We start from the raw sequence: 23,091 nt of genomic DNA, 5'->3' as shown, positions 1-23,091 counted from the left end.
GTCCCAAGGTGTGTTCCATCCTCTGTGGCCCAGGCCATTTTTCCTGCAGGGTGTCTCCCAAATGCTGTGCTGTGCTGTGTCTACATTTCCTGGATGTGTGAGGGTTGCCTTTCAATATAGCCATGCTGGCTCAGCGATGGCTCCGCCTGCATCTGGGGTATCACCCTTGTAGGTCACTGAACTTGTTGATGGGGTATATTGTCCGATGTCTGGGCACTGCTGGGAGTGATAGGTACACACCCCTCCTGTGTCTGGGCACTGCTGGGAGTGATAGGCACACACCCCTCCTGTGTCTGGGCACTGCTGGGAGGACCCTGCACCCACCCCTCCTGTGTCTGGGCACTGCTGGGGGTGTTTTGCACACCCCATTCTTATAGCAGGTTCGGTGCGTACATGCACGGGTGGGGGTTGGGTGCGTACATACACGGGTGGGGGTTCGGTCCGTACATACACGGGTGGGGGTTCGGGGCGTACATACTCTGCTGGGGTGGGGGTTCGGTCCGTACATACACGGGTGGTGGTTCGGTGCGTACATACACGGCTGGGGTGGGTGTTAGGTGCGTACATACACGGGTGGGGGTTTGGTGCGTACATACACGGCTGGTGGTTCGGTGCGTACATACACGGCTGGGGGGGGTTCGGGGGCGTACATACACGGGTGGTGGTTTGGTGCGTACATACACGGCTGGGGTGGGGGTTCGGTCCGTACATACACGGGTGGGGGTTCGGGGCGTACATACTCTGCTGGGGTGGGGGTTCGGTCCGTACATACACGGGTGGGGGTTCGGGGCGTACATACTCTGCTGGGGTGGGTGTTAGGTGCGTACATACACGGGTGGGGGTTTGGTGCGTACATACACGGCTGGGGGTTCGGGGCGTACATACCAGGGTGGGGTGGGGGTTCGGGGCGTACATACACGGGTGGCGCTTGGGTGCGTACATACACGGGTGGCGGTTCGGGGCGTACATACACGGGTGGGGGTTCGGGGCGTACATACACGAGTGGGGGTTCGGGGCGTACATGCACGGGTGGGGGTACGGGCCGTACTTCCACGGGTGGGGGTACGGTCCGTACATACCCCTGCCCACGCTCTGCGTGCCTGGGTACGGGCCGTACCCATGCCTTTGGTGGGTGGGTACGGTGCGTCCCACCATTGTTGCGGGGCCGTGGGGTCCGCACCGTACACAGGCCTTGGGGGCGTGGCTACGGGTCGTACCACGCGTACCCCTACATGACCCCAGCAATGCTGGTACGAGCTGTACCAAGGCCTTTCTGACGTGGGTACGGGCCGTACCGCTATTGTTGGAGTGACGTAGGGGGACGCGTGGTACGTTCCGTACCCACGCTCTTGCGGCCTGGGTAGGGTACGTACCGGTTCGCGTGACCATCCACTTCCGTTGTGGCGGACGCTTGCGTTGCTGGCCTCGCCCCCACCCCCTGGAAGTGACCAGGCCCTGATGGTCAGGTATGTCCAGGCCATGTGTGATTTGGTACCATGTGTTGGTGTTGTGTGTCCTGCCCCTGCCCCCCCCTTTGCCCCTGGTTGTTGTGCTGACCTTCTGCGGCGTCTGCGTCGGTTCCTGTACGCCAGGTGGACTGCTAGGAGGGCAGGGATGGCACGTAGGTTCGGGTCCATGTCTGTTCGTCGCGTCCAGCTGCTCCTTGCGTGTGTCGTCCTGATTTCCCGGCAGTTTTTGGCAGCCGGTAAATATTTTCCGTGCGGGATGACGTCGGTTCGAATCGTACTTCCTGGTTCGTGAAACGTAGGCTGGATGCGTACCGACGTCACGTCGGCTCCTTTCAGGATCGGAATTGTGTTTAGTTTCTGTTCGGTCGGTGTTTTGTTCGAATCGTATGGAAATGGTGTTTCCGTATGAATCGTACTTGCATTTTCGGATGGATTTCGCACCGGGTACGAGTCGGACGGAGAAAAGGCTCCGTCCGACGGTTCGTACCCGGTTTTTACCGGATCGGAATTGGCACCATAATGAAAATACAATCAATTCTCATACAAAATACTAAAATACATAACATTAATAATTAATCGATATTTTTAACAACTATATTCTTATAAACTATATTTAACACTTTGATATTTTTGCAATCGATATTAATTACCTGACAATCGATATTCTTTACCGCGATATTTTTTACATCGATAGTTCTTACCCACAATATTTTTACCTCGATATTTCTGTAGGTCGATATTTATACATCAAAATTTTTGCTCTGTACCGCCTGTACAGGGTTGTTCCAGTATTTGACTATTTCTGTATATACATTTAATCTTATGGCATGAGTCATGCACCGCTATGGTTCGCCTTGGTCCTGTTGGTACCTATTGTGTGGGCTGCTGTTTTAACCAGGCATGCTCTTCGAGTCTCCCTTGCTTTTTTTCCCCGAAAAAAAATTATAATAATAAAATTAATGATAATAAATACATTATAATAAAAAACTTTCTATGTATTTATATACGTGTATATACATACATTATTATTATTATTCAGCATTTATTGAGCGCATAGCTACCCTGAGGCATCCCAGTGCTAGCGGACGAACAGGCGGGAAACTAAGAGATTATAAGGCAAAATGTTGAAATAAACATGTTTTAAGAAGTTTTTGAAAGGGGAGATGGCGGGATTCCGAGTGAAGGTGTGTTGGCAGGTTGTTCCAGAGTCTAGCTACATTGTAATAAAAAGATCTTCCAAGTACATGTGTATATATGTACATATGTTTTCATGTACAACTTCAAGAGGGTCCACATCTGTCGTTTTGGCATATCCGGGGTTTTCTTGCCCTAGAATGGGCACCTCTTTTCTCTCTCTCTCTCTCCCTCCCTCCCTTTCTTATTAGAGCGGGTCTTGGGTAGGGAGCGAGTCTTGGGTGGGATCCAACTAATGCCGGTCTCCTTTCCCCTATGTGCTTCTGTGCATGGTTGATAAGTATACCTTCCTTGTGATAAGTTCCATATCTTCTGCCAACGCATGTGTGTTGTCACTGCTGCGTTTCATGGGCTTTCTTTTATGCATAGTGTGGCTTCTACAGTCCACACTGTCCGGTTTGTGTGTCCCTTACTCCTCAGGTAATTATATTTCCTTGTGACTAAGGGTTGTCTTTCTGTTGATGGATGACATTCTGTCTTATACAGGACATTCTGGACATTCACTGTTGTGAATGCTCCATTGTTTGCTCTGACTTTGTCCTGCTTGCCGTCCTTTCTCTAGCACTTGACTTTTTGTGGATCCATGGGATCCTGTGCTCAGTTTTTGCTTTTCTTTTGATTGCAGAAGCTTATTGATTTCTTACCATTAGGCACTGGCCTTCTGGTTCCGGTGTCTTCCCTTTGTCCATTCCTGGAAGGTGCAAGTTTCATTGGGTCCTATACGGACTAGGGTGCCATTGCCTTTTCTTGTTCACCCCTCCTGTCTCCTTTTTTCGGGGTTGATGGGTCTGGTGTCAGCCCTGCTGGTACTGCTGTTCGCTGCCTGTTGTTGTCAGTCGTTATGGACGGATCAGTTCCTCTAGAACTTGGTGGGTTCAGTCGCAGACCCTCCTCCTATTGGGTATGGCTTTGGTATCTATTCTAAGATAAGGAATGTGTGGCTAGATGTCTCTAGTGGATTAATGAGTTACTTACCTTCGGTAACGATGTATCTGGTAGAGACACAGTAAAGCTGAAGATTCCTTAACGCCCGCACATCCTCCCCGCTCTGCGAGGATCTTTCAGGTTGGGTTCGTACCAACTGGGTTGTCTGCCAGTGGTCTCTGTCTTCCCATGTGTTACCCTTCTTCACATCTGTTCCAGGCCACGATGTCCATGTGTTACCCTTCTTCATATCCGTTCCAGGGCTGGATGTCCAATTCTTTATTGTCTGTGGCTTCTCTACCCAGTCCTGTCATGGGGTGGTGGTCCCCCTTATCTATCGACGCTCTTGCACCCTAGTCCCTGGAAGACGTTGACATGGCAGACATGTTGTTACAGCCCTATGGTGCCTTGCCATAACAATCCTATTGTTGCAGACTGCTTGTTATTTATCATAACATTCATTTCACTTGCTGCTTGCCTCATGGGAGGGTATGGTTCTTTGCTTATGCGGCTCTGATTCTAGGGTTGCATGCTCTGCACTCTCCCTTCACTTCTTTACACTTTGAAGTGTTTTTTCTATGACATGCATTCTGCTGTACATGTCATTCTTCTCATTATTGTCGTTGTTTCTAAGAAATTCACTCTTTGTTAGCACACTATTCCCACACTCTCATAGTTTTCATGCTGGCTCCGCATTGTGACGCGGAAAAGTTTCACAGTAGAAAACTTGCCTGCTGGGAGGGACTTATATGGCTCTACTGATGTCACTTCCGTGGACGATGTCAGGGCGGAGCCATGCAGCGCTGTCTCCCGGCGTGCGGAGCTACTGCTGAAGATTTCTGGATCCAGACTGACGCCTGGAGGATATTCTAAGTTAAGGAATTTGCGGCTAGACTGTCTCTACCAGATACATTGTTACCGAAGGTAAGTAACTCGTTCAATGGGATTTGAAGGCGCAGTGCTCAAATGTTTTGAATCATACCTCTTGGGAAGATCTCTGCTAATTAAAATAGCAAACAGCCTCTCTACATCAAAGGCTGTAGATCAAAGCGTCCCTCAAAGCTCGAGCCTCGTGCCCACCCTTTTCAATCTTTACATGGAAATGCTGGGAAACCTTCTAAAAAGTCTGGGATCCATTATCACCCCTATGCTGACGACATCCAACTCTACCTAAAGGTGCCATTTGAACATGACATTTCAATCCTCACTACCACCTTCAACCCCATCCAAGAATAGATGACATCTCATCATCTAATTCTGACTCTCTCTAAAACCGAATTCCTTCTTCTCTCAACCTCAAACTCTCTACCTCCTGTTCAATCATGGATGGATACTTTGAACATTCTTTACAACAAGCCTACTATCGTTGACAGTGCCAAATCCCTAGGTATCATCTTGGACAAAAAACTCAACCCACATTCCCAAATCAACACAATGGCCAAGAATGCGCGCTATCAACTGCTCCTTCTCCGGGGGATACGGAATTTTATTCCTAAGCAAGACCTGAAAACTCTCGTTCAATCCTTGATACTCTCCAGATTGGATTACTGTAATTCTCTTCTTGCTGGCCTCCCCAAGGCCCACTTACCTCCTCTAAAATCAATCCTCCTTTCAGTGGCACGTTTCTTCAGTGGGGCCAAAAGAAACAACCATATTACACCCATACTGATTTTTCTTCACTGGCTTCCCATGGAAACTAGGACAATTTATAAGACTGCTTGCATCACCCATAAATCCATCCACACTTCCACCCCTCACAACCTGACCAACAAACTCAAAATATCAGGCGGCACCAAACCCTCGCGCAATGCGGAATATTTCCTGCTTGAGCCTCCAACTTTCCAAAGGGAAAGGCTTATGGCACAATCCTTCTCAGGTAATGCGACTAGAATTTGACACTCTTTTCCTCCAAACCTTTGGACCACCGCCTCTTTCTGGATTTTCAAAACTGCTCTTAAAACTCTTCTCTTCCAAAGACACTTCTATCAAATTCTCCTCGCCCAGCTCCTCACAAGGCACACTCCCCCTCATCACAGGTCATGACCCTGATTGTTAAATGATACTAACGAGAGCTACTACTACCCTCCGTCTCAATTTTGTAAATATGTATTCTGTACTTGTATAACCCTGATCGCTCCACCTTCGCTTACTATGTAATCTTGAGTGAATCTGTAATTCGTTAATCTGTAACTCTCACCACGAGTTACTGTTGTTCATATAAGTAGTTTTACCTACTACCATCCTTCTCCCATTCATTATGTAATTTACTTCACTCTATTGTGAAGCGTTCTGACACGTCTGGGTAAAGTTTGCACTATATAAAAATGCATAAATAAATAAGCGTTGGCGTTCAAGGGAACATAGAGAGTGTGTCTGCATCAGAAGTAGGTTGTAGTTGCTATTTCTACTAGTTTTTGGTGCCCAAGAAGTGTGGAGACCATTGTCCTATCCTAGACCTGCACGTTTTCAACTTCTTCTTAAAAAAGGAGAAGTTCAGAAAGCTCCCATTTGCTCAAATCCTGTCTGCCCTGAACCCTGGAGACTTGATGGAAGCATTGGACTTGCAGGACACATACTTCCACATTCCTGTCCTGCCTGCCTGACAGACCTACTTGCAGTTGACCCAAGAGCAGTTCCAGTTTGTGGTGCCCCCTTTTGCCTCACAAGCACCCCGTGGTTTTCACAAAAGGGATGGTGGGGTAGGTCAGGGGTTCCAGTCTTCCCTTAGGCTGTTAAAGATGTGCTCGCCCCAGGCAGCCTTCTCCTACCTGCAGACTACGGAAGACCTTCTGCATTTACTTGTGTTCACAATAAATGGGGAGTAAATCTCTCCCAGACTCTCCCTTTCAGCATAGCTGTTCTGGATACAGTGCAATTTTGGGTCTATCCTCCTGAACGGCGACTCCGGGATATTCATTCTATGATTCTGATGTTTCAGAATGTATCCTAGATTTTGTTGTGACTGACTCTGAGGCTGTTTGGCCTCCTGCATCCTGCTAGTTACCCATGCAAGTTGGCATATGCCGACTCTGCAGTTAGACCTGCAGTCCCAGTGGTCACAGCTTCTTGGAAATTTCTCCGACATGGTCCAGATCATGGAGGGAACTGCTAAAGACCTGCAGTGGTAGATGATGAACCGTGATCGGGTGAGCAGCAGACCCCTCTTCTTTCTCCCACCGCAGTTGACTGTAGTGACACAGGCTCCTCTCCTGGGCTGAGGCGGCCATCTGAGAGAGTTGGAGGTGAGAGCAATCTGGTCTCCGACGGAGTGTTATGTGACTTGCATTGAAGGCCTTATTTCCTTTGATCAGGGGAAGGCTTGTGAAAGGTTTCGCAAACAACACCACCACCATGTGGTACTGCAACAAACAGGGCAGGATAAGGTCATGGACACTTTGCCAAGATGCCCTGCATCTCTGGACATGACTGGAACATCAGGGCATCTCCCTGGTGAGTCAACACCTGGCAGCCTCTCTGATAGCCACGGTGGACAAACTCAGCCATCCATACCTAGCGGATCACAAACAGGGTCTCCATCTGGAGATGGTGCAAAGTTTAAATGAGTGGGAAGAACCTTGGTTGGATCTGTTCACCACCACAGAGAATGCGCAATGTCAACACTTCTACGCGCTAGAGTTTCCATGGCAGCTCTCGCTGGCCTCCTGTACACCTTCCGCGATATCACTCCTTCTCAGAGTTTTAATAAAAAGATAAAAAACAACCGGGTCCAAGTAATTGTTGTGGCCCCTGATTCAGTACAGAGTCTGATATCCTGAGCTATTGAGCATGAACATCAGTCCTCTGGTTAGGCTGACACTTTGAGAGGATTTTCTGTCACAACAACAGGGGACGGCCCTGCACCCCAACCTGCACACCCTCCGCCTTCATGCGTGGAGATTGAGCAGTGACAGTTGACTGCTTGTGAACTTCCTCACAAAGTCTGCAATGTTATTCTGGCAGCCAAGCTTCCTTCCACCAAGACACTATTTACCTGCAGCTGGGACTTATTTGTGGAGTGCTGCGCACCAAAAAACATAGACCTTCTCTGTGTATTTCTCTCGTAAGCCTTGTTAGTTTTTCTATCTTTGACCCAGCAGTACGGTGATCTGGGCACAGTTAAGGGTTACCTATCAGCCAATTGCCCAACCAACCTTCTGTATTCAAGTCACCTGTTGTGACTAGGTTCCTCAAATGTCTCCAACAGAAGCTCCCTCCCAGCCCATTCGTCATGCCCCAGTGGGAGTTATACCTGTTCTTGACCTTTCTTTATGTGTTTTCCCTTGGAGCCACTTCACAACTGTCGACTCCATTTGCTGAAGAGAGTCACTGTTATCCTAAGCGAAATGTGTTCTATTATTATACCCTTATGTGGGAAAAGGAAAGAAAGCTGATTTCTTTAAATAACCCTCACCCAACAGGGTTGCCCCTTGGTGGCATGCTTCATCATAGGGTTCTTCAAAAACCAGCTGGGGAAAGGGGTGTGCTACGACCAATGGGTACGTGGGAGCACTGGTAGTATTGGAACCTATCCAGATGAGAGAAGTATATAGGGGTGCTTTAAAAAGAAAAAGAAAAAAAAAGGTAAAATAAATATCTGGCTAGTTGGAAAGTTTTACTTAAAAGCACCTCTAGTCAATATAATTAAAATAAGGGGACAGTTGGAAACTTTACAGGGTCATGTCCCTGGGTTTCTCTGGTCAACTAGTTTCAAGTCCTACCCCAAGGATTTTCATTAGGGACTATGCTACCCTAGAGGGTATAAAAAGAAGAGAAAGAGATTAATACAAAAAATGGCCATAAGTCCAATATGCAGGTTGTTATGTTCTATACAAAATACCCCCTAGTGGGTAAACATGGTATATTTTTCTCGCTATTACTTCTAGTGATACCCTGGAAAAATTCAGTAAACAATACATACAGACAAAAAAAAATCACAGACTGCACACAAAGTACATACATGTTATAAGCCTCATTGAGGCATCATGAGTCCAAACGGGGGAGGAGGGACGCCTGTAGTCATACTCTGTTCGTAAGGAAATGCAAAAGCAAAAATGTGTTTCGAAAATGGTCAAATAAATGCAGTAGTTAGTGGGAGGCCGGGATGCTGAATAGCACGGGGCACAGCCCTACTAATACTCACTTCCTCAAGGCTGCTCCCTCACTTTGGGAGGAGCCTGTCTGCCCACGGCTCCAAAGTTGCCAGCGGGCGTGGCCGGTCTGGAATATATTTCCCAGATCCGGAGAGTCGTCAACATCCTTGTGTCGGCAAAAGACTAGTTTTTCAACTGGTTTAAAATGGCCACTCACTACGGAGAAGCTGCCTGTAGTGCGTTACTCATGATAGAGAGAAAAATATATCATGTTTACATACTAGCGGTTATTTTGTATAAAACATAATTCAACCTGCAATATGGCCTTAGGGCCATATTTGTTATTAATCTTTTTCTCTTCTTGGCCATAAAGCATACTCCTGAGACCGTGCATGCTCATTACACCAGAGCCAAGGCTGCAACCACTGCATTAGTTTGTGTAGTCCCTGTCTCGAACGTCTGTTAGGCAGCTGCGTGGGCATATCTGCACATATCAACCAAACACTACTGCCTCGATAGGCAGGGCCATTGTGATGGGGCTTTGCCCGCTCAGTACTGCAGGATCTTTTGGTCTTATCAGTTTCGAAGACCCCCCTCCAGGGAGGCATTGCTTGGGTATCTATTCTAAGGTAAAGAATCTGCATCTAGAAGCCTCTACCAAATGAACAAGCTACTTACCTTTGGTGACACAATCTAGCCGCAGATTCCTTACTGAGCTTCCTCTCTCTGTAAACTGATTACAGTGTTCGGGTCACATTTCAAAGGGCCTTAGTAATGCACACCAGTTTTTCAGTGTTTCATGTGGCGCCGCGCTTCCGGTGTGAAGATTTGTGAAGAGAAACTGACGACAGTGCACTGGGGTGGTGCCTGTATGGGCCCCTTGCACGGCACCTCCGGCGTGGTTGATGCCTAACTGAACGACACCACCTACCGGCGTGCAGGGGTACTGCTCAAAATCGTCTGGGTCTAGTCTGACGCCTGTGGACTATTCTAAGGTAAGGAATATGCAGCTCAATGGAGTCACTATCAGATAAGGCTTTTCCGAAGGTAAGTAACTTGTTCTTTAAGTTCCAAATAATAAGCTGTTTTTGCATTTTTTAGTACATTTGTTTTCTTGCCCTCTTATTGGATATCCATTCTAACCTATATGCTTGACTTTAATAAAGTAAACATATCAAACATGAAGTCCTGCTGCACGTAACTAGCATCTAGGAAGGGAATCAGCTTTAATGAGCGATAAACTCTGTCTCAGAATACAATAAACATTGTGAAGGAGGTCTAATTGTCTTTGTTGAGGTGTGTTTTAATGTTGTTTGTGTGCTCTTAAGCTGTGCATTGTCCTGCAGTCCTCAGATGAACCAGGATTTTACAAAGATCATTAGTTGTTCTTTCCATGGTGTTGTGATAGAAAACAGTTCCATTGGCGATCTGTACATGGTCTAGTGGTAGGAAGGGATTCCATTAGCTGTCCATCCATGGTGTGGCGGTAGAATTTAGTTCCATAGGCAATTTTCCCATGGTGTTGTAATAAGAAGGCATTCCATTGGCCATTCTTATATGTGGTGGTGAGAAACAGTTCTACTGGCCATTTTCTGTGGTATTATGGTAGGAAAGTGTGTCCGTAGTTGTTATTATAATTTTGACAAGACTGGACTTATCTTGCATTTGCCTAAAGGCTGGTCACTGAAAAACCTATGCACTTTTTTCAATTGAGACCCGAAATCTATGTCATGTGAGTCTAGAAGCCTAGGAAGCCTTTTAAGCAACTTTGCTAAAGAATGTTAGGAGAGCAAAAGACTCAGGGGCAGATGTACGATCGTTTTTTGCTGTCGCAAAGGGGAATTTACGACCTCAAAAAACGGCTGCTCAATGTCCTGACCCTATTTTGCGAGTCGCTAACCTATGAGCGACTCGCAAAACATGGTTAACTACTCGCTATTAAGAAGGGGCGTGCCAAGGGCGTCCCTTCCTAATATTGAGTCTCAAATCTATGTATGATTGTTTCACCTTTGTGAATGGGTTTGCAAATATTTTTTAAGAGCAGGCCCTGAGAAAATGAAACTGAAAAGTTTCATTTTTATTATTTAAATGCATCCTATTTTCCTTTAAGGAAAACTGGCTGCTTTTAAAAAAAACCTGCTTTATTAAAAAGGCAGTCACAGACATGGTGGTCTGCTGACCCCAGGAGGCCACCATCCCTGGGGTGCTTGCCATTCCAAATGGGGTCGCAAATTGCGACAGCCTCATTAATATTCATGAGGCATGCAATTTGCGACCCAATTGGGAATCCCAAACACTTTCTGAGACACTGTTGTACATTAGGTTTAGTGAGTCACAAATTTCGAGTCACAATTCGTGCAATTTGCGACTCGCTAAACTTAATGGTTGTACATCTGGCCCTTACACCCTTTAAGAAAACACCTAATGATTTTAACTTGAATTGACTTTCCCTGGTCCATATCTGTGCTACTTAAACCAAGTTACACCTGACTGAAGAGCCCCAAGCAGTTGCTTGTTTTCTGGTTTAGGGAGGACCTGGCCCGGCAGTTTGGACTGGACTGTTCCTATTGGAGCAGGGTCAAGACTGATTTGCACATGGTTGAGTAAAAACGTGGGTGGAATGGCGGGTGAAAAATGATGGACTCGAGTGTGGGGAAGAGCGATTGCCAGTGGTTGAGATTAACTGAAGTATTCCATCCATCACCTTGTTGTTGTTCATGGTCCATATCTCTCCAGCTGGCTTAATGGCACAAACCCACTAGTATTTTCTGGTTCCTTTCTGGTTAGAATGCATATATTGGTCATAGTGTTGAACACCAAGAATTTGCCCTGATATTATTGTACTTCTTGCAATTCCAGAGTTCTAATCAAACTAATGAAGACCACATTCTGACATTGATCTTTGGATGATCAGACATGTTCTTGCTTTCACAGGGCAAGTCAGCGGAACCAGCCTATTTTCTTCCGCTGTTTCAACCATTTTGCAGCGAAACAGCACTTTCACTCCACTGTTCCTTGATGATCTGAAGAGAGTGAATGCCTCTGGGTATGGAGTGGCGTTATCAGTTTGTGGCGGCAATATCGAATGTATCTACGACACCCTGAGCACTGGAAGTTCTGAAATAGGTGCTGAAACACAACTGCTCGCTACTACATTTGGGGAAGCAAATTTAACAATTAGTAAGTACACAGACAAAAGGTGTAGCAAAAATGTATCTGCCAGGTTGGTTACAAGGCCCTTGCAATAAAACCATGCTTGGTTTGTCACAAAAGACATTACAACTCAAGAGAAAAAAGAAGGATTTGCAATGACACACAAGTACTATACTGATGAAGTCATTTTCAAAGTTTCTCTCCAAAGAACTGAAAAATATAATGCTTATTTAAGGTGCTTCTAACACAAAATTGTTGATGAGAAAGAATGCCCATTCAGAAAGCATTATTGGTGATTCCAAATAGGTATATGCTATATACGTTTTATCTCTTAATGTACTCCGAGCAGCAGTGGCAATGCTTATGGATTTCTTGATGTATAGATAGATAACTTTTAGCAAAGTAAATATGAGATATGTAAGAAACAATGCACTGTGTTTCAGATTCTTATCCACCAGTTATAACGGGGAATGCTTCAGTCACAACCTACAAAGGAGAGCGTGTACAAGTGATATACAGCGCCAGCGGCACAGGGGCCAAGTTTACTCCCTACACGTCCCCAGATCTCAACTTCACTGGTAAGAAACCATAACTGTCCTCCTGTCTGCACACTGGAGAGTAAAACATGGATTTCATTGCAGTGTGAGTTGTGGTACCTGGTAGATGTTCTCTAGTACATTGGTTACGTGATAAATAAATATACCAGGGTCTAGGCATCATTATTAAGTCTGCAAGTAAGTTTACATGTGCTAGTCAACATGCTAGTTTTAGGATATACCCTTTCATAGTTTTTATGCCCCTGCAATGGATAAGAAGACAGACAACTGAAAGACTCTCTTTGGATGTGCTTGCCCCACCATGTTCCCAGAGGCACATCATCATGTCTATCTTCCTCGTCCAATCTTCCCTGGGGCTCTGTTGACCTCATCATTGGCCAACAGATATTTGTGTGCACTCATTATTGTACCTTGTGTAAAATACACTGTCTACCATATATGAGATGTTGCTGGTTATACTATGTCTTGAGTTTCTACCACATTGTCGAAAGGTAGTGCTAATTTCATAAGTTAACTCAGTGTTTTTAGAATTGAGTCCATTTTGTTCATTAATAATTGTGGGCCATTTTCTATTAAAAATGAAGTCAATGTCTGCAGGTTTACAGACTCACATGGGTGCAGATTTCTTACTTTTTGAAAACATTCATGAATTCCTTCTTGAGTTGATGCAAAGGTCATAACACAAGCACCAATATTCACAGGATGTAATTGTGCATTCCAGATTATCTTGACAGTGTAGTTGCATGTTTTCTGTTTTCTTTTTCTACTTTCTTTCTCAGAGAAACCCCTGTCCCTATTTTGCTAACAGTTTCGCACATCTACCCAACCGATTCTACATTTGGAAAGAGATTTTCTCTGCCCTTGACATTAGTAAATTCTCTACCATTTCCGTGGTGGGTATAGATTGGACGGGCACTATTGATCACCTACAAAAATGTAGTAAGGCTTTCCTGACATTCTGATCTGGAATGGCTACTCCCTTCCTCTGAAGAAGGATTTACACCCTGACTAAGATTGCACATGTGTAGTTTTCTTTATTAGCACAAATACATTTTTGTGAATATAAAACGTACATTGTCCCTTGTAAAATAAGCTGTTGGCTCATGTTTGGTGGAATTACATAGGCAAATGGCTTTAAGAATTCAGCACTGTAAATCCATTAGATGCAAGTGGGACATGAGGGAGCAGAGAAAGATATGAAAAAGCCACCTGTGGTGGAAATCTGCATAGGATTAATCAAAATTCAAAATGAAAATGTAGTTGATAAATTTTAACCATTCAAAGATTGAAATGCCCTAGCTACAAAGGGCCAGATGTAGGTGGCTAAATACCGGTCGGTAACGCTGAAATTCGGTAATTTTCAGCGTTACCGACCGGTATATAGCCATTCCTAATGTAGGTAAGGAATCGGTAAATAAGGAATCTGTAAATACCGATTCCTTATTGCTCTTGCATTCAAGGAATCGGTAATACCGATTCCTTAAATGCAATGTAGGCAGCACATTAAAGAGTCCTTTTGAGCCTTAAGAAATCTGTAATTACCACCAACTTCAAGTTGGTGGTAAGTTCCTTTAAAAGATCACCTTTTTGTCTTTTGTTAAGTGCCATGTGGCACACATTCATGCCCTTTCAGGGGTGCAATAGGGTGTCCTTTTGACACTCTGGAACCCTTGTAAGTGCTCCCGCTATTAGCGATTCGGTCATACCGAATCGCTAATAGTGAATGTCTTCACATTCATTCCTATGGGCCTCCAAGCCCATAGAAATGAATGGGTAGGTATTCCTTGTTACCGAATCTCAATTACCGATTTGGTAATAAGGAATATTAAGGATTCTGTATTTTTTACCGAATCTTTACCTACATAGGAAATACCGATTTCTTGATAGCGAATCAGTAAAATTTGTGATTAAGAAATCGGTATTTCAAATTTACCTACATCTGGCCCCTAATCTTTCAAATAAATGCCATGTGCTGGCTAAAGAGATTCTGCCCCTCGGGAATGGCAACAGAAATAATGTAATCAAACTGACATATATATATATCAAGGAGGGGGAAGAGGTCGGGGATACAGAAAAAACGCCCAAGAAGGAGGCGAAGGAATGGAACTGCGTTCCAAGTTATAGTTAGCTGTACATTTCACTCGTAAAAAACCAATGAAATTCCACGTTATAGTTAGATCAGGTAACTATAACTTGCGCGACCGCAATGCACAATGTGTCATTTCAGATGTCATCATTGATGTCATGAGTGATGTCACTGACCATGTCATAAGTGATGTAATATGTGACGTCATCAGCAGTTTATTGTGGGCGCGCAAGTTATAGTTACCTGATCTAACTATAACGTGGAATTTCATTCGTTTTTTACGAGTGAAATGTACAGCTAACTATAACTTGTGTGAAACCTATGGTTTTTTAAGTGAATTTGCAAGGTTTTTTAAATGCTAATTCCTAACTATAACGTGTGTGAAACCTATGGTTTTTTCAGTGAATATATATATATATATATATATATATATATATATATAAAGCTCTATATATATATATATAAAAACATCTATCATTTTTTCTAATACCAATGCAGCTCTCATATAGGAGGCTAACTAATGTAATAAAACACATAAACTGCTTTTGCAAATATACATAATATATGTATAAAAACACATGAGGGCAAGAAGCACTTAAACTCAGTCAGTCGGCTCCAGGGAGTCTGGGGAACCGTGCATTGGACTTTGGTTGCTAATGGCGGATGCACAGCAACCATCTGCGAGGGAGGTCAGGATTTGTGCCATAGTTCCCGACGTCAACTTCGACCCCGACCTCGATCTTGAGTGTCTTCGACCTCTCTTCTCTTTTTTCATCCTCGCTATAAATAGCTTAGCTTCTCTTTCCTTTAAGGCCTTTGGATTCATCTTGCGGCAGCAAGAGCATCCCTCGACGTCGTGATCCGACGACAGGCACCAGACACAATCCTCGTGTGGATCCGTGATGGACATGTGCTTCCCACACTCTCTACACGGCTTGAATCCAGACTTCTTTGTCGACATCTTGGAAAAAGAAGCAAGAAGAAAGAAGAAACACCAGCAGAAACACAAAGCAACTAGCCAAAGCTACGGAGAGTCCCAGAAAACCGTTAGCTTCGACGGCGTGGAAAAAAGGGAACTGACGTCATCACGCCGATGAGGTCCTCTTATGGATCCAGTGACGTCAGCTGTGTCGCGTGTGGATCTGTGCTTCTGTGACGTTGTCCTCGTCGGCGTGGAGAGCTACAAAAGTTTCTGAATGTTGCTGGCGCAGGGGATATTCACAAGGTGAGGAATCCACTGGCAGATGTAGCCATCAGAAATCCTGGTTCTCTTTCAAGGGTATCCTCATCAAAGTCATAAGCACTGAATATTCCCGTCCATGTGCGGGGACCCCGGAAATAATAAAAATGATAAATGAAAAACATATATATATATACAGCTCTATATATATAAAAACATATACCATGTTTTCTAATACCACTGCAGCTCTCATGTAGGAGGCTAACCAATGTAATAAAACACATAAACTGCTTTTGCAAATATACATAATATATGTATAAAAACACATGAGGGCAAGAAGCACTTGAACTCTGTTTTTAATGAGTAAATCTCATGAGTAAACTGCAAAAGAAAAGCAGGCATTGTTAGCCTACAGGCTGCATTGTAAACCAACATAGAAAATGAAAGCAATCTTCCATAAAAACTGGCACCGTGCCTTTATGGCAGCCACGACCCCTAGCTTCCCATCATGCCTCAGGGGTGACAGTTAGGTCAGTTGTTCTTTCCGGCTCCAGGACCCTGGATTCACAGCTCTCTACTTTTTTGACTTTTCTGTCAAATATTCCTTAATTTTTTGTGGTTTTCTTGACTTCACTCGACGTCTTTTGATAATCGAGTGAGGGTTAAACCATTTTTTTGTGACAGAAAGAGATATTTTCTGTCAAAAATTCCTTCTTTGTTCGATCCTTGCCCTGCCTGTGGCAAGAAGAAGGCCAAGTCAGACACACATGATGTGTGCATTCTCTGCCTACCTGAGTCCCATTCTCCTGCCTCCTGTCAACACTGCAGGAAGTTATCTAAAAGAACCATCAAGGAGAGGGAGAGAATCCGTCTTTATGGCCTCTAAGAAAGAGGTAGGTCTCCTGTAAGAACAAAGAAGAGGACGCGTTCGACGTCGAGGAGCAAGGTCCCAATATGTTCTTCTTCGGTGTCGGGCTCGACATCGAAGGTACCGGTCCTCGAGGACCTTGGTGCGCCTTCAAAAGCCAAGTCTCCTTTGACGTTAGAGCAGCGTCCGGTGTTGAGACAAGATCTTCCGCCGTCGACTCTTCAGCGATGATCGACGTCAAGACACAGATCATCGACGCCGAGACATAAGTTCACATCTTCGCCGTCGAGACCGAAGCCCTCGTTGACGTACCAGCGCAGATCAACGTCGAAGCAGAGGTCATCGGATGTGTAATCGTTGACGTCGAGGTCTCCGTCGACGTCAGCAAGACACTCGATGTCGGGACAGCAGTCTACGTCGGTTTCACAGCCGACGTCAAGGCACAGTCCGCTGTCGAAGGAAAGGCGCTCGACATCGAGGATGGACCCTCCGTCGAAGCGAAGACGATCGTCGTCGAGGCAGGACTCTCCGTCGAGGCGATGCTCAGCATCGAAGCACAGCCCTCCGTCGAAGCGAGGAAGATCGACGTCCAGCAGTGCCTAGAGCTTTGTCAAAAACTGGGCCTACATGTGAACTTAGAGAAATCGAAGCAGCAGCCCACTCAAACAATCCACTACCTGGGGGCGCTGATAGACTCCGAGTGAGGAAAAGTGTTCCCTTTGGAGGAGAGACAATTATCCATCATTCAGAAAGGCAGACAGATTTTAAAGAGCAGCCTGTCTTCGGTGCGTCAGATCGCTTCCCTGCTAGGGATAGATGGCATCCTGCATTTTTCTGTTGCCCAATGCCAAGTTGAAAATGTGTCCTCTACAGCAAGATCTAGAGGACAAGTGGGATCAACGGTCTTCTCGCTGGGAAGACAAAATGTGTCTATTGCGTGCAGCCAGAGCATCCATTCCGTGGTGGATGAAGAAGGGCAACCTCAGGTTAGGAATACCGTTCCATCAAACTCCTCCATCTCAGACTCTGATCACAGACGCATCCCTGCAAGGATGGGGAGCCCACATGGGGTCTCTCCAGACGCAAGTCTATGGTCCACAAAGGAGCAGCTATACCACATAAACATGCTGGAGCTAAGGGCAGTTCATCTAGCTCTCAAGGCTTTCCTCCCTTCGATTCAGGCGAGTTCCATCCTAGTACAAACAGACAATACCACCACCATGTACTACCTGAACAAACAGGGAGGATCTCGCTCGAAGACTCTCTTTGGAGGCACAAACCCTTTGGCACTGGCTTCTGGCGAGGAATCTATCCATCACAGCAGTTCACCTGCCTGGAGAGCAGAATTCTCAGGCGGATGCCCTCAGCCGTCACTTCGAGGAACAGCAGGACATGGTCCTCAACGACGAGGTGGTCGATGACATCTTCCAAGCTTGGGGCCGTCCAAGCATAGACCTGTTCGCGGACAACGAAAACACAAAATGACGAGACTTCGCCTCAAGGTACTGCCGACCAGATTCGAAGGGGAATGCCCTTTTGATCAACTGGTCAGGGGCATTTGTGTACGCCTTTCCACCCCTGCCTCTCATTCCGAGGGTGGTGACCAAGCTAGCTCACTCAGACACCACAATGATACTGATTGCTCCGGACTGGCCGAGGCAGTGGTGGTACCCGGACCTTCTACATCTGTCAGTCTGCCCACACAAGAGGCTGCCGTGCAGACCGGACCTGCTGTCCAAGATGAACGGGAGGATTCATCAAACCAACCCTCCGTCGCTGAGCTTGGCAGCATGGCTCCTGAGGTCCTCCAGTGTGGGCATTTAGGTCTTCCACAGGACAGCATGACCATATTGAAAGAGGCAAGGAGACCTTCTACAAGACATTCTTATGCCTGCAAATGGAAACGTTTTTACATTTGATGTATGCAAAATAATTGTAATCCCACCAAGGGGCAGGAGGATGTAGTTTCACCCTATCTGCTTCACCTAGCCAGAGCGGGTTTGAAGTTCTCATCCATGAAGGTACACCTGGCTGCCATTACGGCGTACATGCATTCCCCTTCTCAACCCTCGTTCTTTCAGTTACAGGTGGTGAAGGATTTCCTGTAGGGTCTCAAGAAGGTCTACCCTCCAGTCCAACCTCCTTCACCTCCTTGGGAGCTGAACTTGGTACTGTCAAAATTTATGGGTCCACCCTTTCAGCCTATCCACAAACCAACCTTACAACACCTTATGTGGAAGGTAGCTTTCTTGGTAGCTATCACCTCTGCTCGTAGGGTGAGTGAGATACAGGCCCTCTGTTCTAAAGAACCCTACTTGGTCTTTCATCTCAATAGTGTAGTCCTCAGAACTCATCCTTCCTTCCTTCCGAAGGTGGTGTCCGATTTTCATGTAAATCAAGCTATTTCTCTTCCGACCTTTTGTCCAAATCCCTCCACTCCAGCTGAGAGGGTTCTACATTCGTTAGACCTTAAAAGGGTTTTGAAGTTTTATTTTGACAGTTCGAAGCCATTGAGGAAGTCTGATCACCTATTTATTAATTATGGTTCGATCAGAACAGGTTTCCCAGCATCAAAGAGGTCCATCTTCAGATGGATAGTCTCGTGCATCAAATTGGCTTACCAAATGGCACAGAAGCTTCTTTTGTCCGCTTCCAAAGTTCATTCCACTAGAGGCAAAATAGCTATGACTGCTTTCCTCAATAATGTACCGCTCTCTGAGATCTGTAAAGCAGCCACTTGGAGATCAGTGCATACATTTACAAGACATTACTGTCTGGACTCAGATGCTAGAGCGGACACTCAAGTAGGTCAGGCCTTCTTGAGGAATCTGTTCAACAGCTGACTTTTCGGTTGTTGTTAACAAGGTCACTTCGTTTCTCATTTGCCTGCAGGTGGATGATGGGCTTACTATTCGATTCAGTGCTTATGACTATTGATGAGGATCCCCTGGAAGAGAAGGATAAGTTACTTACCTGTAATCCTGGTTCTCTTCCAGGGGTATTCTCATCAAAGTCATAAGCAACCCACCCACCTCCCCAGGCAAATGAGATTATTTCATTGTTAAATGTTATCTTGGCCTAGATCTTCAGGGTTACGCAAAGAACAACTGACCTAACTGTCACCCCTGAGGCATGATGGGAAGCTAGGGGTCATGGCTGCCTTAAAGGCACGGTGCCAGTTTTTATGGAAGATTGCTTTCATTTTCTATGTTGGTTTACAATGCAGCCTGTAGGCTAACAATGCCTGCTTTTCTTTTGCAGTTTACTCATGAGATTTACTCATTAAAAACAGAGTTCAAGTGCTTCTTGCCCTCATGTGTTTTTATACATATATTATGTATATTTGCAAAAGCAGTTTATGTGTTTTATTACATTGGTTAGCCTCCTACATGAGAGCTGCAGTGGTATTAGAAAACATGGTATATGTTTTTATATATATAGAGCTGTATATATATATATGTTTTTCATTTATCATTTTTATTATTTCCGGGGTCCCCGCACATGGACGGGAATATTCAGTGCTTATGACTTTGATGAGGATACCCTTGAAAGAGAACCAGGATTTCTGATGGCTACATCTGCCAGTGGATTCCTCACCTTGTGAATATCCCCTGCGCCAGCAACATTCAGAAACTTTTGTAGCTCTCCACGCCGACGAGGACAACGTCACAGAAGCACAGATCCACACGCGACACAGCTGACGTCACTGGATCCATAAGAGGACCTCATCGGCGTGATGACGTCAGTTCCCTTTTTTCCACGCCGTCGAAGCTAACGGTTTTCTGGGACTCTCCGTAGCTTTGGCTAGTTGCTTTGTGTTTCTGCTGGTGTTTCTTCTTTCTTCTTGCTTCTTTTTCCAAGATGTCGACAAAGAAGTCTGGATTCAAGCCGTGTAGAGAGTGTGGGAAGCACATGTCCATCACGGATCCACACGAGGATTGTGTCTGGTGCCTGTCGTCGGATCACGACGTCGAGGGATGCTCTTGCTGCCGCAAGATGAATCCAAAGGCCTTAAAGGAAAGAGAAGCTAAGCTATTTATAGCGAGGATGAAAAAAGAGAAGAGAGGTCGAAGACACTCAAGATCGAGGTCGGGGTCGAAGTTGACGTCGGGAACTATGGCACAAATCCTGACCTCCCTCGCAGATGGTTGCTGTGCATCCGCCATTAGCAACCAAAGTCCAATGCACGGTTCCCCAGACTCCCTGGAGCCGACTGACCCTGCACAACTCCAATAGTTTTATGAGGCCATGATCCTCATTTTTGGGCAGCTGAACTACTCTGGAGTCCCTTCAGGTTCCATGGGTTCTGACGGGTCTTTGACTGGGGCTCTGAAGGTGGGTATGCCCCGGCGCCAGTCAACCACTCAGGGTCCGTTGGTGGATCGGGAACGGCCGTGTCTTCTTGACCTTCTCCACGGACATTTCCAGTGGCACCATTCCTGGCACCCCCAACTCCTATCAGCGGCACCCAACCCATCGTGATTCCAGACTCCAGTCCTGGCCAGGCCACATGGCCTGAATTAGAGATGGAGCCCTATTTCCCTGAAGGGCCTACTGAGAAACATAAATCAAGTGGCTCTGAGGATCTCGATACCTTCACTGTTCCCTTAGCGGAGTCCATGGTCGATGACAACTGGTATGAGGACCTGGTTAAATCCAGTGGTCTGCATGGAGTCCTCTCTCCTCCCACAGTGGCTAAAGAGGAAGTGGCTTCTGTTTTTTTTATTGTGGTCTGGAGGGTGGCTGAGGTCCTGGACCTAACGCAGCCACCAATGTCCTGACAGAGGTGCTTCATCTGGAGTTAAGGCCTTCAGAACCCTTACTACCCTTCAAAAGAAAACCTTAAAGGTGTCCTGATCAGGGCCTGGAACAAGCCCTGCACAGGCACTACTGTGCACAGGATCCATTGGTCGCCTCCATCGCCCCACTCCCATGTGGCCAGTCTTCCTCTCACAGCACCCCACCCCTGAGAGCCTGGTGGTCCAGGTCGCAACATCCCAAATCAAAACCGGCGTGTTCCCTACTATTCCACCTGAAAGGGAATGCAGGAGGTTGGATACTTTCGGTTAGAGGATTTACTCTTCCGCCAGCTTGGAACTGCGGTCCATGAACACTGCATGCTTATTGGGCCATTATTCCCTTACTGCATTGGATATGGCTGCGCAAGTGAAGCCTTTGGTTCCGGGCGAGACCCAGACCATGCTCTCCTAAGCTATTGTTGATGGGCAAAAAGCAGCAAAGTTCATGATCAAATACCGGTCAGATAAGACTGACTCACTAGGCAGGGCCATCAGTGGAGCTCCAAATTCACGCCTGATTGAGTAAAACTGACTTTTTTGGGGCTGTCCAAGCCTTATTTATGGAGATGACCTTTGACAGGACTTGTCTCTTTGGAAACAAGATGGATTCATCCTTGGACAGATTCAAGGACAGTAGAACCACTGCTAGTTCGTTGGGGCTCTCTGTGACCCTAAAACAATTGCATTGTACCTTATGCCCCTTCCGTTGCTATGGTGGGGTTATCAGCCACGTCCATTTTCCCCTAGATACCTTGGCCAGCAACCTTAAACCTTTCATGGCTGCAGACGCAGCTCCCACAAGCCTCATGGGGCTCAAAGCCAGAGGTCTGCTCAATGTATTCCCCCAGGCAGCCACAGCCTCTTTAGTATACCCTTAGCCCCACATGGGCATCTGGCTGGCAGCAGAATCCAACACCATCTGCCTCAAAAGCGGGAGATCACAACAGGGTTACACCCTCCCATTCCAACAAACTCCATTACTTTCCACTGTCCCCTGATCAGCTGACAGAAGACCACCTTGCGCTTTTGCATCAGGAAGTACTGACCCTTCCAGCCAAAGGAGCCATCAAGAAGGTGTGAGCATCAGAAGTAGGTCATAGTTGCTATTCCTGCTACTTTCTGCAGCCAAAGAAGGATGGAGGACTCCATCCTATTTTAGATCTGTGCCCTCTCAATTACTTCTTGAAAAAGGAAAATTCAAAAAGCCCACCCTGGCTGAGGTCTTATCAGCCCTCAGCCCTCAAGAGTGGATGGTAACATTGGACTTACAGGATGCCTATTTCCACAGCCCCGTCCTGCCTGCCTACAGATGTTACTTGTGGTTCATGGTGGGCCGGGAGCATTATCTGTTCGCTCTGGTCCTTTTTGGCCTCACCAGTGCCCCTCGGGTGCCCACCAGTGTGATGACAGTGGTTGCACATCTGGGGAGGACAGGGGTTTCAGTCTTCCCCTACCTCGATGATTGGCTGTTGAAGGTGGGCTCGCCCCAAGCAGTTGTCTCCCACCTACAGACTACAGCAAACCTTCTGCACTCACTGGGGTTCACGTTCAAAGTGCAGAAGGCACACTTGACTCCCTCTCATTCGCTCCTTTCATCTGAGCTGTTCTGCAAACACAGTGCTGTTTTGTGCTCATCCTGGATATTCAGGCTATGATATTGATGTTTCAGCCTCTATCTTGAATTTCGGTGAGACTGACTCCGAGGGTGCTGGGCCTCATTGCCTCCCGAATCCTTTTAGTAAAACATGCCCGTTGGAATATGCAAGCTCTG

At 46.1% G+C, this 23,091-nt stretch overlaps 1 protein-coding gene across 1 annotated transcript in view; it reads left to right on the top strand.

Moving 5' to 3' along the window:
• LOC146788619 (uncharacterized) overlaps positions 1-23,091 on the top strand; it is a 1,185,638-nt gene that overhangs the window by 1,007,539 nt on the left and 155,008 nt on the right. Inside the window, exons 54-55 of the mRNA XM_085635786.1 lie at positions 11,612-11,857; positions 12,274-12,408. Coding sequence (XP_085491912.1) covers positions 11,612-11,857; positions 12,274-12,408 — 381 coding nt within the window. The remainder of the gene's footprint in view (positions 1-11,611; positions 11,858-12,273; positions 12,409-23,091) is intronic.

The sequence above is a fragment of the Triturus cristatus genome, chromosome 11, assembly GCF_964204655.1.
Source record: "Triturus cristatus chromosome 11, aTriCri1.1, whole genome shotgun sequence".
NCBI classification, from domain to species: Eukaryota; Metazoa; Chordata; class Amphibia; order Caudata; family Salamandridae; genus Triturus; species Triturus cristatus.
Note: the sequence above shows the minus strand (reverse complement) of the source record. Positions and strands in the feature narration are given on the sequence as shown.